The sequence below is a fragment of the Ammospiza nelsoni genome, chromosome 6, assembly GCF_027579445.1.
Source record: "Ammospiza nelsoni isolate bAmmNel1 chromosome 6, bAmmNel1.pri, whole genome shotgun sequence".
NCBI classification, from domain to species: Eukaryota; Metazoa; Chordata; class Aves; order Passeriformes; family Passerellidae; genus Ammospiza; species Ammospiza nelsoni.
Genome location: NC_080638.1, coordinates 43,916,401 through 43,932,346, shown reverse-complemented (window position 1 = coordinate 43,932,346; position 15,946 = coordinate 43,916,401). Strand labels below are relative to the sequence as shown.

General features: G+C 38.9%; 1 protein-coding gene across 2 annotated transcripts in view; it reads right to left on the bottom strand.

Annotated features, from left to right (window-relative positions):
* NRXN3 (neurexin 3) overlaps positions 1-15,946 on the bottom strand; it is a 703,958-nt gene that overhangs the window by 241,820 nt on the left and 446,192 nt on the right. For both annotated transcript variants that reach the window (XM_059474030.1, XM_059474031.1), the window contains one exon: positions 1,067-1,248. In XM_059474030.1, the coding sequence (XP_059330013.1) occupies positions 1,067-1,248 (182 nt within the window). The remainder of the gene's footprint in view (positions 1-1,066; positions 1,249-15,946) is intronic.

The window sequence follows — 15,946 nt, the reverse complement described above, 5'->3', positions numbered from 1 at the left end:
ACAATGAATCTGAATTTTACAATAGGATTCAAAACAAAAATCACTGAAAATGCTGGCAGTGAGCACCAGAACATTGTTTCTGGTTGTTTCAGAACCACCCTGCAATATATCCAGTGCCTGAACATGATTCTGAATATGGCAAACTCCAGCAGCAGACTGAGGCCCTTCGTCATTCACATTAGGTCTGTTTTGGCCTCTGGCATTCCTTCCTGTTTACTTATATCTTCAAGGTTCCATGAAATGTCAACATATCCCCAGCTCATTCAAAATTTGCAAAGGGCCCAATTGCCCTTCCACTATGAATTAATGCATAATACATTGCAAATAATCTGAACATCAAGTAACATGACCAGCCTCTACCTCTGGTAAACCTCTTGGCTATTTGCCAGATGAAAACAAAGCAGTCTCTTCTCCTCCCAAAGAATCACATAAAGTAACAAACCCTGAGTGTTTCCAGTCCTAGTATTCTCATTTTCTCAAGTAATTCAATATCCTAAAACCCACTTTGCTCAAGCTCTCACAAAACTCTTTTCTTTTCTTGCAAAGCCATGTTGCGCTAACATAAAATTCTTATTCTTTTGAGCTACCCTGCTAAAGCAAGCATCAGCTTGAGGATCTGTTCAGTTCTCACTTAACTTTTTTCGTGAGGAAAAAACCAACAACCTATCATTGCCTTTTACTCTTTGCCTTCCAAGAAGAGTACTACTTCACCAGAAATTCAGCAGTGTTCAGAACTGTGAATATTAATCAGTAGATTACCACTGATGCAAAATGTTTCTTCACTTTTTGAACAAATCCTACTATTGAATCACATAAGGCTTTTGAGGTTTGTTTGTCTCCTTCCTCCCCAAATACTTTTGGCATCAAGATTTAATTGTCTGTGCATCCCATTCAGCACAGAGAAAACCCTAAAGAACTACTATAGGCAGTTTACTCTGATGAGAATTGAAGACATAGAAAGTACAGAATATGACACACGGTATTTTAGAGTAACAGCTTTCTTCAAACACATATCCAGTTAAGAGAAACCCAGGTGTGGGAGAGGCATGGGCCTGTCTGTACTCACTATGTGCAGCTGCAGGAAATCGCCGAGCCCAGGGGCACTGTCAATCCGGACGAGGATGCCATCCTTCACTGTTGTGCTGAAGCCCACAGCAAGACGGTCTGTCCTCGTGCTTGGTCTGTCATTAGCTGGCCAGGTGTACAGGATGAGACCTCCACTCTTCCCAAAGATATATGTGGCACCAGCTACAAGATACAAAACCAAAGAAAAGTGTATTAGTTAATTAGTTACTTATTTGCCAAGTCTGGTGGTAATCCTACGACTTTCGAGAGGAACAAATTAAGCAAGCACATGCTTTCCTTAGTTATAGGAGGGAAACCAATGTGTCCTGCTGGCCTGGCCTGATGAAGTACATTATTAGTTCCTCAATAAAGCCATACAGCATTCAAGACAAAGCTAAGTGAAGAGTTTATCAAAAATAACCAAGATGGCTTATCAAGAGTGAATGATTTCCTTAGTGCTAATACCCCAGACAAGGCTGGACAGGACACAGCTGTACAGGGGGGAAAACCACAAGCCACTCCTGTTTCAAAATCATGGGATTCAATCTTATAAGACAATTCAAATGAAATATTTCTCATTTCTCCTTTAGGTTGGACTTGCCTTCAGCTAAAGTCTATTCACACATAGTAGGAGACTATACTTTTCTCAACACTTCATGAGATTTTTTGGTATCTAGTCCACGTATTTCCAGCACCATTTGTCTTGTCACAGCTGAGCCTGGGAATTTGTTCCTTGCCCTTGTTTTTAAGGACAACACCAAACTTCTCCCATGCTGAACACTGCCCTCCCACATTCATGAGGGCCATCTGAGCTGAGGAAGGCAGAAATGCAAATGAGGAATTATTATTGCAGACGAGGAAGTTGAGAAGCTGAAGCCTTTGGAGTTCACATTCTGACTTGTACTCAACAGTCTGAGTTAGAAGCAAGATTTTATAACTCAGCAGTTATAAAACTGGCCCCCAAGCTTCTTAAAAAATAGATATCTAAAATTCCTTTCCTGTCCAAATCTACAGGCAGGCCAGGAACAACACTCCTCCATGTTTCAGCCACTCACTGCACCTCATTTTTCTGAGCACTATTACAATGGTTACAAATAGAATAGTAAGCAAAAATAACCAGCTTCGGTTACTGCAACAATGACAAAACATATGTAGAAAGTACAGGCAATTACTGGGTACATTTTCTAATCTGAGTGAAACTACAACTGAGGGTTACAACACGGATCACACAACCCTGTACAGAGAAAAAAGCAGATAGATACAGAAACAGGTAGGATCATAGCATGGTAATTTCTACACTTGCCGACAAAGCTGCAGCTTCACTAAAGCTCTCTATGACCTGAATTCCAAATAAATGCTACATATTAATAGAAATAATTGATACACTTCTCTCTTGCTAAAGAGGCTTCCTCTAGACATCTCAGAACATATTACAAAAACAGACATCAAAAACTCAGCCACCTAAACATGAAATTATTTGTGAGCAGCTGACTCAATGACAGAGTGATAATGAATCATGTTTCCTTCTTCCCTTCCAGGCCTATGCACATCCAATAGAACATGCCCTCAGTAAATTCAGACAAATGTGTCCAAAATCAGGGTCACATAGGAAATTTCAGTCATAATTCTGAACTACCAAGAAAGAATATTCTGGCATTCTGGAACTGTGAACATAAACTATTTCAGTTTGAGAAAGAATAATTTTACAGATTCAGTCTCCTCATTTAGCTTTAAACTCCCGACAGAGGGTGTATGACTATTATGGGATGTGTGGAAAGAGGTTTTGTCTGTTTGTTTGAACACATCCCCAGCTCTATCTGCAACCTTATGGCTAGACAGGTGGACATGACCAGGTAGTGAATTAAAACCCACTTCCCAAAATGACTCTCACTTGAATTTCAAGTTCTCCTCCTTTCCTTTGTACTGGCATCAGGCCTTTCAGCAGCCAAGACAAGCTTGGAGGTGAGTTATTTACTCTTTATGAAGACAGATTACTTTTTTGCCTCTCCAAGAGTCATTTGGCTGCAGGTAGACCATATCAGTCCCCCAATGAGAGCCAATTAGAACCAATTACATTCTCACAGATCTTTCATGGGACTTAACTACTTAACCAGATCTTATTTTCTCCTCACAGAGCATAGATTTTGCCTCTAAGCCTAACCTGACAATATTCAGTACTTTGGTACTATGGTACCAAGGTTCCTAAGGTAAGAATCAGAAACACTAAGAAATAACACAGTATAAATCTGCCTCTGTTGGGTCTTATTCCAGTTTTCTCTGAGATGGTTCTACATAATGCTTCATGAAGAAATGTGGTACTCTGGTTCAGCTGGCAATGTCAACTCAGTTCTGGAGTTCACCTGGTCCACAGGCTGTCCAATTTTACTTCAAATGTGTCAGGGGTTTACTGTGATGGATTTTGCAGTCATATATTCTGGCAAGGCACAGAGTTCTGGAAATAAAGATAATTCAGATGCAACAACCAGAGCAGCACTAGCCTAAACAGACCTGTAAGCAGAAGTCTGATGGCCAGTAGTTTTTCCTTATTTTCCAAGTCAGAAAATATCTGCATAATGAGAGATGGGCCGCTTGCTTTATCTGTGTGTAGGTGAATGTACAAATTTGTTGGATATATCAATGCCCCTTCCTTTCACCAACTTTTTGAAGACAAATAGGATATCCATTGACATTTTTAGAAAGAGATGCACATTAACATTGTGCCAGTATATTTTCTTCCCCAAATTATGAACAAAACAATCATTCCAGTCTGAAAACATAAGGTTCATCAAGTAAAAGTGAAAGTATGACAAGAGTTAGTACCACATTGCAATCACATAAAGAGAAAAAATAACAAAAAAAAACCCCAACCATGCAACACAAACACACTTGACTTAACTACTTTTATTTGACTGCAGCAACCATGAGTTTATAGGGTTTGAAAGTTCAAGACAATTGAAAAAGACAAAAACAAAGCAAATTATAACCCTGGACTTCAGGAAAAGAGATTTCAGCTTAACCAGAACTTGACAAGACCTGGACAACTCTATTGGACTGGACTTGCTTTAAGCTGGTGTAAGCTGGCTAGACCAGTTTACCTCCAGCAGTCCCTCCTGACCTTAAATCAATAATTATCCTTTCTTTGTGGTGTTGCAGAGAATTGTAGAATAATTAACTAAAGCATTCTGATTAAAAAAAAAAATCTGGTGAAATGCACATCTCTTCATCTTGATATCTTCTTGTACCTAAACTCTGTTACAGTCCTCTTTATAAGACAAGAATGAATAGTTTTCTTCCAAGATACTTCCTATTCAAGACTGACGAGAGAGCACACTCTTAATGAGCAGCCACTTTATATTTAGTTTTTTCTCACTGTTAAAGGTTTAATTATGTAATTCTTTTAATAAATGCAACACCAACTGTGCCCTAGCAATAGAAAAGTCTGAAGGACTGATTAATTTCTCTGTTTTACAATGTACTGTTCTTATGTTTCACTGCTTCAACTTTATAACACTAAATTCAACCCAAACCATGTAAAAAAAAAGAATAATAATAAAATCAAGGACACAAGCATACAAAATTATTTCCCCAGTCACTTGTGTGAGCAATCTCACTTCTCATAGTGCCCTAGGCCAGATTACTGTACCAACACATAAAAAAAAGGTAAGTATAATATTTTCAGGTACTCTACATGTTGCATTCAGAATTTGGTCAACACCGGGAGCTTAGAGAACTGGAGAAGTACATAGTGAGGAAACACTCCCTACAGATTTAAGCTACTAGGACACCATTACATGTTTAGCATATACAAAGCCTATAAACTCACAAAATTTAGTGCGGCAGACTGGCAGTTGACTTCTCCTAGAAATTACATAACTTGTAGCTTATATCAGTGTTTAGAGATCAAAGATGGGTATGTTAAAACACATATGACAATGCAGTCTGCATATCTAGCTTTGGTAAACTATGCATTTGTTAGTTATATTCATGAATAGAGCTGTTAGATTATTCATCTTCAGTCTAAAGGAAATAGTTTGAGGCAAAGACTCCTCATGGAAAACTTCTAACACAAAATTCATAACTAAGATTATCAACCACAGCAAATAAAGCCTACAAGTGAGGCGCTTTAAGAAGTGTTTAGTTTCAGCTGGCACCATCACTTGTCATTTTAATTCATAATTGCCCAAAGACTTCAAAAACCTATTTTAAGGATGAGTTTCTTCAATCAGCATAGTACAACTGCAGCAAAGTAAAAAAGTAAAATAGTAAAGTAAAAGCAGAGTAGTAGAAAACCAGTCTATTGCATCTGCACAAGTTATAACTGCTATGCCCTGCACTCCTGTGAATTTCCCCACATGAAATAATTGATTGCAAATTCTCTATTTGCAGCTACTAAGCCATCAAAAGCCTGATTTTCTCAGCTACAGCACAGCACACACACTCATTTCCCCATGGCCAAGAAAATGTAACATTTGGAAGGTATTACAGTGTTTATACACTGAAGGGTTAACTGCAGCAACTCTGCACTGGGAGGTGAACACAAGTTTAACATAGTGCAAATGCTACAGCTCATATTTTTACACCCAAAAAGTATCTTTAAAATGCAAATTATGAAGAACCCAGACCAATTCAAAAGCTGCAATACTTACTTGAGCACCTTTCAGAAATCTGCACCAAGGGTGGATAATCATGAGTGGTATGGAATGCTGGAGGGCATGGGCTACTTTTTGAACGCCTTTTCTGCTTCAGGGATCTGGAAGCTCACACCAGAACTTTTTCAACTATAGGACTCTAATAAAGTGACAGAATATTTGCAAAGATAATAGTGTGGCACCTCCAGAGATAAGCCCTGGAGATATATCCCGTGCCTCACACTACTGCCTAGATGACCACCATGGCTCTTGAAAAGCAAGTCCTGCAGCAGCACAGCACCCTAGAAAGGATTGGGTCTGATAATGGAACTCATTTCAAAAATAGATTTGTAGACACCTGGGCCAGAGAGCACAGAGTGGGTGCATCATACTCCCCACCCTGCACCAGCCTCTGGGAAAACGGAACAGTACACTGGACTGTTAAAAATCATATTGAAATCAGTGGTTGGTGGGACCTTCAAACATTTGGATCTACATTCAGAGAAGGCCACCTGTTCTGTTAACACCTGAAGCTCTACCAGTTGAGCTGGCCCTGGACAATCATAACCTCCACATAGCAGAAAGGGATGAAGCCTCTGTGGTGCTCATCAGAAAGGTGTTAGGACAGTTTGGATTAGTCCTGCATCAAGCAAAGGCAAATCTGTCTGTGGGATTGTTTATTGCTCATGAACTTGGACCTACTGGGTGGATAATGCAGAGGAGCAGGGAATCACAATGTGTACCCCAAGAAAACTTGATTTTTGGGTGAGAACTGTAATGCTAAGTTTCATAATACTGGTGGCTAAAATGATATTCCACTGTGTGCCACAATTACCACAGAGAATGAGAATGGACTGCTTCAGTTACACGAGTTGTGAGCTCCTGATGTAGCTGGACACTAGCCAACAGCACATGAGCCCTCCTGTCCTGGAAGACATCTAGGATGGATGGAATCCACATGGAATATATGAACTCAGACATCTTGAAGGGACCACTATTAACTATGGAAATGAACCTGTGCTTGTGTTTATATATGTACATAGCTGGAAGGCATAGATTTGAGCATGATATAAGTGGTATAGAATATCATACACTAAATTGAGAAATACCATTTCTAAACCATAACAAGTATAGGTATTATTTTACTTGTTAACATTTTTGTAAAGGGAGTGGAAATTTTCTTATATTATATTCTGCTTAGTCCAGTAGCTCAGATGAGTCTCCTAGAGTATTTCATATGCTGGTGTAAAAGTCTTAGAAGTTCATTAATAAACATAAACTTCTGCTATTTAACAAGAAGCTATCAGTTCAACTACAGGAAAATTGATGATGGCATGATGATGGCATTTTGCTCTTCTTTCTTGGCAGGAAACAGAATTTTAGGTAATTTTCAAGAAGCAATGTTGTCAAAGGATGAAATCAGTAACACATTGTGCTTGACCACAGGTTACAGGAGCAAATCAAGATCCATTTCACATCAGGAAGGAAACCTTGGTAACACCTGTAATTAGCAGCCCTTTAATCACCAGGCTTCTGAAAGCATAACTAAATAATGGAGACCTGATAGTTTATACAGACATTCAAAAAATGCCACAAAATCTCAATAAGAAAAAATATAACTTTTTCCAAACTTAAAGAAAAAGTAATGGCGACCTTTATCTCACTGTACCTGGACTAGGCAGTTCATTTACTATTTCCATCACCAGAAAAGGAAGGCAGGTTATAATACTGGCATGAAAGCAAGTGAGATCAGGCATACATCTGCGAAAACTAACTAAGGAGACAAAATTTGCTGCTGCTGGAAGCATCATAATTGGGTCATGTAGTAAAAAAGCAGTTCCAAAAAACATGGCATATAGAGTTATTCCACCCTCATAAGTGAAGATGAACAAAGCAACAAGGAAGAGCTGCTAAGAACAATTTCTGTTGTAATGGAAAACTCTAATAACATACATTGGAAGTTTTGCCAGAAATCTGATCAGACTGATTTGAGCACTGTCCCCAGAATTAAGGTTGTCAGCCATATGTTTGCAGCTAAAGGAAGACTTCATGTTTGATCACTCTGTTTCTAGTCAGAGGAACAACTGTAGGGTAACTCCTCAGGTCTTTACTTGGCCAGATAGTTCAGCATATTATTTATTTATGCTTGCTATTCTTGACCAAAACCAATCCATGCTTTGACCACCAGCTCTAAGGGGAAGCAAACAACATGAACCAGAAAAGAGAACCACAACTTCCAAATGACATCTGTTTATTTATTACTTCCTGAGAGTTTAGGATGTCACAATGCAAACAATAAAGCATCAGTGAAACCAGAACACTGCCAAAAGGATGCACATTGGCCGAGTAAAAAATGAAGCTTCTGACAGTTGTTTTTAATACTTAACTCATTCTGACCACATCAAATACACTATGCACATGCTGCACAACTCCAAATTTCCATTAAATTAATTTATTAGGAGTAAAAAGACTTAAAGAATGACAAAAGAATATTTTGAGAACAGTCAAAGAAAGTAAACAGTGTTCATATGCATTAACAGCAATAATGATGAAAATAGGTAGAGTTTTCACCTGGCTTTGCAATATACTCCCAAAGAGCATGAATGATTTAGCTGACTCTTCATTACTTGAAATCACTTGAACTGGGTCAATTCTAGGTGTGCTGAAACATCTATATTGACTAGAGACAACCTAACAGATATTTTCAATTGCCAACTTATGCAAAGTTACTCCTGTGGATCCTGTCTGCTAAAGGCACTGAATTCAGGATAATACAGCTTCTTTGCCTCACAGTTACATTAGACAGCATTTACAGCTACTACTATGAAACAAATTAAGAATTGAGAATAAAAAAAAGACCAAGAGAGAATTGTCCCATTCCTTCTGCTCTTTCATATTTACCAAGGCATCAGTTTTGACAACAGCTATTCTTCCTTCTCCAGTTATAAACTGTCATTTTGTTGCCCTCAATCCTAAACTTCAATTACATTGTTATCCTAATCCCTCTTTTACTCCTCATCTTCCTATCCCTCTATACATCACATCCAATTAAAAAAAAGTAATTAGACAAAAGAATTAATTATATCTCCAGAACCAAAACGAAGCTAGACATCAACCCATCCTCTGCCTTCAAGCACATACAACAATATATTTATGTATGAATCATTTGCAATACCTGGACATCCCAGGGACATCTTGTGAGCTACTGCCACTCAATCAAACACATCAAAAAATGGAAGTCTCATCAAAACTGAGTATCATCAATCAGGACAAAAAGTCTTACTCCACCTAAAGATCCTCTCTGGCATTTGTACATCTCTGTGACTCAGTTGCTGTGCTTTCCACACCCTGAGTTTAAAAGATCTATTGATACAAACACCTGCTTGATTAAAAGAAAGGAGATGAGGGTTAAAAAGGTTACAGAGGATCCAATCACCATCAACATCTGGCTCATTTTGACCATTCCTTCACAGTATCCTTCCTGGGAGAAAGAACTAATCCTTTCTATGATATGACTGCTGAAATATCCTTTTATTTATAAGAGATTTAAATTGTCTAAGAATAAAGAAAACTTAAATCCCTGGAAAATGCAAAGCTTCCAGTGTAATCCTAAAAAAAAGATAAAAAAGAAAAAAAAAGCAAACTTCTGTATTTAGAGTTCTCATGAACTAGCTCTTCTTCCTTTCAGGATGCTCACTCTTCCCTTGACAAACCATCTGAGACTGAAACTGAACACCATATTCATCTCAAAAAAGCAGGCATTGTTTGACATGAAACTGAAATTCCTTCCTCACTTGAAAATATGAAGGAGCTGCTTCTACACAAAAAAGAGGAGGAGCTATAAAAGCTGCAAGACTAACACAAAACAGAAGCAGCAATTCAGATCACGTCTGCTTTCTGTGTTTGTCTTTTTTAATGATAGCAAATTAATACGAGTCACTTTCCTCCCAGTGTGTGTGCATCAGCCAACAATTGGATCAGACAATATGTTACTTCTTATTAGTTACACTGCATTAAAAAGATTGGAAGAGGAAAAGAAGGAGAGCAATGGAGTGTTCCTAGAACTACTACAAGGTCCAAGATAATTAATGCTTGAAATAGGAATTCTCTAAATCTAGAACACCAGTAAGATTGAGGTTCTTTCCAAATATGAATTTGCCATGGGGCATGTTGGGGATGTTTATCATCTCACAAGAAATTTAGGGATTAGCTCCTGACTAAAACAGACACAAGATGACCACAGGCACACCAGCTTAAACATAAAAGATTGCAACACTTGAAAATATTTCAGAAATACCTTAATTTCCATTTTAACAACACAATTGGTCAGACAAGGATTACTGTCATGTCTTCAGCATTGATCCTAAGTGTATATCCAGGGAAAACTAAGAGTAGGACAAGCCTATTTCCTTTAAGTATGCACTCAGACCATAAGTCTTTTCATCAATTAACACAGCCTCATGTGGTTTGTTTATACAGTAACCCCAAAGAGATCTATTTTTCAAGTACTTATCCAGTCTCTCTTTAAATGCATTTAAAAGTTTTGCATTCACCACAATGTCTTACAAACCCTTCCCAATGACTCACACAAATCTGCCATTGATGTAGCAAGTTAAACATTAGCCAGCTGTGGGCTCTGTCAGCACAGGCAGCCTACAGCATCTTGCGCTCTATTAACAGGACCTGAGGATGTTCGTAGATGAAGTGATTATTCCCCTTTACTCAGTGGTTGTTAAACTGCATCTAGAATAATGCATCTGATTTTGGATTGACAAACTGGAGTGAAGTGCCACAAAGGCAGTTGGGTGGATGAAGTGCCAGCCTTGTGAGGAAATGCCAGCAGATTGGGCCTTTATCAGCTGGGAGATGACACAGCTTCAAGGGGCCCTAAGGGCAGTCTCACAGCACCTGCAAGGAGGTTGGGGAAAGGCCAAAGGTCGGCTCCTCACAGTGGTGCACAGCTAAAGAACAGGATGCAACTGCCATGCTTCAAAGTAAGAGAATCTGGCTCTGCAGCAAGGAGAGAGCTTTCTCCTCACAAGGACAGACATGCAAACAGGTCACCCAAGGCGATTTTAGAGTCTCTGTGTGTGGAGATTTTCAAGATATGACTACCTAAACCCCAAGCAACCTGATCTGACCTCACAGCTGCCCTTGCTCCAAGCAGGGGTTTGGATGGACTAACAACTTCCTGGTCACACTTTCAGTCTGAGTGAAAAAGGATCACCTTTTTCTGTGAAGAATCATCTTTTTCATACTTGCCCTTGATAAATAGATGACATTCTCCCTAGATCTTGTTCTGCAAATAATCTGTCCCTATAACAGTCCAGGGACAGTAATCTGTCCCTATATCTATCCTCTCAGTGTCAACTTTGCCTTGCAGACATATCACACCATCACCCTCAACCTTAAGTAATTTCCTTCAGTAAAGAGACCAGTTATGCCATCAAACTCCGCTCCCACAGCTTTATCCAGCTAGATGACAGTTATCACTAGAAAAAGTCCACAAGGACAATTTCTCCAGGTCTTTTTATTTTTCCTTTCTTTTTTCCCTACACATTACTGAGTATGAAAAATATTTTGCAAAATAAACCACCCCCAAACTCCCCACAGTACTGATAACAAAACTGAAAACAACAGGCTTAAAACCACTATACACTAGAAGAAGAGACAAAAGAAACTACAAACACAACTGAAATATGAAATTTGCTGACTAAAAGTGCCTGGAAAATTGTGACCCCTTGTAGAACAGCAGGATATGTTTACTAGGGTCAAGTTATCCACCATCCACCAAGAGATTCCATTACTTCATTACCTGCAAGTGTGACTAAATTCAGCAAAGGTAGACGGAACCATTTCTTAGTTGCACTCTGCTGCCAAAGGGGATCAGGATTCAATTTCTTATTTCTGGGTATTTCCTGATAAAAGAGCACAGTGAGAGGATGTCTTTGGAGAAGGCCAGAAGGCAGCATGCCAGAGGAGCTGAATACAGAGACTGCTGTTAGCAGGGAGAAGCACAGCAGGATCCATAGCTCACTTGGGGCTTGGAGGAAGAACAGGAATGTTAGTTCTGTACAGTTTAACAGAATCTGAATGGTTACAAAATGGCCTAGATACCCCTCAGGATGGATGACGGCTAAAATGCCATTACTGATCTCAATCCAGTCAACACCCCTCTAGAGAATCTCTTTCTAGTGTTTATCCTTAGCTATATTTTATTTATTCCATTAAAACAAATTAACCCTCACAAAAATTCAAAAACAAAACAAAAAATACAAGCAAAAAAACCCCCAAAACAATGAAAACCAACCAACCAAAAAGAAAAAAAAATCCCCAAGACCCAAAAACCAAACAAAAAACCCACACCAAAACCAAAGCAAAACCAAAATAAAACTGAAAAGACAACTTCTGTTCTCTCAGCTTGAGTCACTTCAGGTTAAGTAGTAGAACACCTTGCATGACCAGTCTGTGTGTACAAGACTTCACTTCTTTTAACTGTAGGGAATCCTTCACTCTTCCCTACACACCTGCTCTCATTTCCTTAATCATAGATACCAAAACAGAAAATAGTGTTCAAATTTACTGTCTTCACAGTCATCACTGCAAGAGACCAAACCCAAATTTTCAGTCCTGACAGCTAAAAAATGTTGAGCTGGAAGTATCAGCTACTAGTATTCATTAGAGCCTCAGAAGGTAAGAGTTTTACCAAATCTAATATGCTAAAATTAGCAGCAGAGTTTGGAAAAAGAAGTAAGTTTCCAGGTATCTAACTTTTTGCTGGCTACTAGCATTTTAACAGTATGCTTTTGAAACAAACTTTTTTATCTATCACCACTAGATTTGTTTTAGTTCTCATCAGAGCAGTCTCAGAGAACACAAGTTTGACTCCTTAAAATCTGCAATCCAGCTTTTAAGAAGATATTAGTCTATAGTACCAGACTAGAGCTAGTCCAAAGTAACACTTTAAAAGAAAAAAGCCTGCAGTGTAGATCTCAGGTCCTTGGTACTTCATTTCTTTCTAAAAACCAACTCTCATGCTGGCTGTTATTGTAGACACAACCTAGTCTTCAGTGACTAAATGGGGCCTATTTTGGTCCATCAAGGAAAGAAACTCAGAGTTCTGAGCTCTTTGACCTCACCTCAGTTATGACATTGTCCCTCACAAGTACTGGAAGGTCAATGATGCAAACAAATGCATTTGTGGAAGCTCACCATTCCCAAGGCTCTCTAACTTTCCCCAAGGTCACATAGTGGGAATGTAAAAACAAAAAGTATCCAGAGCTATTAATAGGGCATACAAATTATTCTGTAAACGATATGCAGCTTTCCTTGCTATTACCTCTTCTTGCCACCATGAAAGGACATCCACCTCTGGGAGAGATGGCCACAAGTGAACCTCATACAGGCAATCTGTTAAAAGTACCACGCCAGAGCAAAAGACAAGTGTAATGGTTGTTTAATCATTCTCACCATGAAGTGCCAATTCTTTAGTGTCTTATGACATTCATGAATGATGCACAGGGCTGGCATGATGAATGCAGAGCAATTCCGACTGACAGATACTTTCAGAAAATTTATATCCTTCCCACACTCCCAGGACAAAAGGGCTCTTGAGCTGAGTTATCATTTGTTCCATGAGAGGATTTACAGTCTTGCCAGCAACTCCTTTTACCTTACTCTATAAAGTGTTTATTTTGATATACTGATTGTGATCATTCAAGAACAACTGTATCTGAAGAAAGTCAGCAGGGGAGAGAAAAGGCAGAGTGGCTCTGAATAACTTGCTCACCTTGACCTGGGACTTCATTCCCCTCAGCCAGTTTGCTTTGTTTTTGGTATCAGTTCTTTCCCAGCATCCTCTGCTATTCCATTGTATTATATTACAAATGTGGTATCACTCCAGGGAGACATGTAATCTCCCATGCCAGGCTACCCTTCCTTCATGGCAAAAGGTGAAGTTTAGCCTCAAAAGCCATCCACCATAGTGTCTTCTTATAATTTCAATGGAAAGCACCTCAGTTTCACAGTTTTCACATCAGCCTAGAGTGGATTCTATCTTACAGTTACACATAGCAACAGCTCCTGCCATGAGACTCGGTGGCAAAGGAGCACCTGGACTTTATCCAGAAGAGCAGGGTGATACAGGCACAGAGTACCAATCTCAACAGGACTTAGAGACCAAGATGTTCCCCATGCTGTGATGAGCACATCAGCAGTGCACTGCAGTTTAGCTAAAGCAACACTTCTCACCTCTGGCAGAGGCTACCCAGAAGTCTTGTGACTTGATATTCAGCCACTCTCTAAAAGTTTTTTCATCACTCTTGTATTCTGAGAAATTCAGCAGTTGCAATCTTGACTAAAACACATCATCACCTAAGAGGCCCTGAGTCTGTGGCCTTCAGCTGCACAAAGCAATAGCATGTGTCACACAAGAGAGGATAATGAAAGGCCTGTGTGCTGATCGCATCAATCTAACAACAGCAGTGATTTCTCTACACTTCATTTTGAAAGCTTTAGGTGACTTCAGGCAGAGAAGCAGCAAGTTTCTATGAATATTACAAATATTACCCATAATATCATTACAGAGAAGAATATTATCTTTTTTTACCCATTTTAAATGATGCTTTAATGCTATACTTTTGCACCTCTCTAAGTATTTGATTTTAAATGCCTTGAAATGCTTGGCTCTTAAAGGGGGCCTTCACAAACTAATAGGAGAAATTTAACTTGCTTGCCTTTGAAATTAATCAATCATTAATTTAGAGGATATTGCACCCCATCACGACACAATGTTAAGGTAGACCAGTGACAGATGCTACCAAATACCTATCTAGACATGTAAAAAGGACTTCTAGAGCAATGAGTGAACCCTATGGTATCTAATGGGTATTGTTAAGAAATTCTTGAAAGAGAAGATAAATTAATAAGGCTGAAGAGATAACAAAACGTGGGTATGCTATGTCCTCCTAATCTCTTCTCCCACTGAGAAATTTTGATTAAAATTGAAATATGGCTGAAGAAAATATTTATCAAGTATGTATTAAACACCTCCAAGCACTAAACTTCAGTATTTTTATTTCTGTCTCTATCACTTTATTGTGAATTGCCAGATTCATTCCCAGTAAAGCATTTAATTACTGCATCATTTATTTGGGAGACAATACATGGAAGAGTTTCTTTCAGGTACACCTTCAGGGTGCCAATGACATAAAATTCTATATAAAGTTGATTTCTGTGCTCCCTAAAGGGAAAAAAAAATCTTTCTCAAATAACCTGGAAAAATAAATCCCAGTCTATCTTTTCTTTTTCTCCCAAGCTGTAAATACAAACTATTGATTTACCTCTAGCTCTTTCATGCCTTTCACACGCTTCAATAATACAGAGGATTTGTTCATCATCCTTTTATCTCCAGGCCTGGAATGCCTCTTAAGCCCTCTGTTAAGGGTCACTCATTCTTCCTGCAACTGCAGCACCAGCATCCCACAGAGCTCCACAGGTGACAGCTAGCGAGACATGCAAGTTGCACATAATCACTTACCTCCTGATTTTTTTGGCAGGTGAGACAGAAAGACAAAATTTATATAAACCCTAGTTATTCAAAGTTTTGATCATTTATGTTTGATCTTTTGTAAGCCTCCTTCTGAAGGCAATATAAAAACAGTAAAATATGGATAAAAAGTAATTTCCAATGCAGCACCTTGCATGAAGTTGAACGGGCAGCACTGCTCCACCAGGTCTATATTCCCATTGAAAACAGGGAACATGTGGAAGTTCTCTCCTCAAATGCTTAGAAACAAAGAATCATTGGATAATTGGAAGGAACATGTAGACATCATTTCGTTTTCCCTCTCCTCCAACTCAAAGCTAAGTCAATGAGAGAAGCTTACCTAGGAACTACTTGAGTTCACTTTTGAATGTATCAAAGAAAGGAGATTCAGAAACTCCTTCATTGGCAACCAATTCCAGTACTTTACTGTCCTACTTTGAAAGTAACAATTTTCTGTATTCCATCCTGTGCCTGTTACTTCTCATGGTATTTCTGTGGATCTCCAAGACAAGTCTTATAGATAAACTCCCAGTCTGGTAATTAAAGACAACCACAGTTTTTCCTCCCTCTCTCCCCTTAGGGTTCAACAAACCATGTTCTCTCGTATTTTCCAGCACTTTTACCACCTTTGCAGCCTTCTGCCAAGTGAAGCCCAAACCTGAATGAAGTATTCCAGATTAAGTCTAACAACTGATTACAGGGCAGG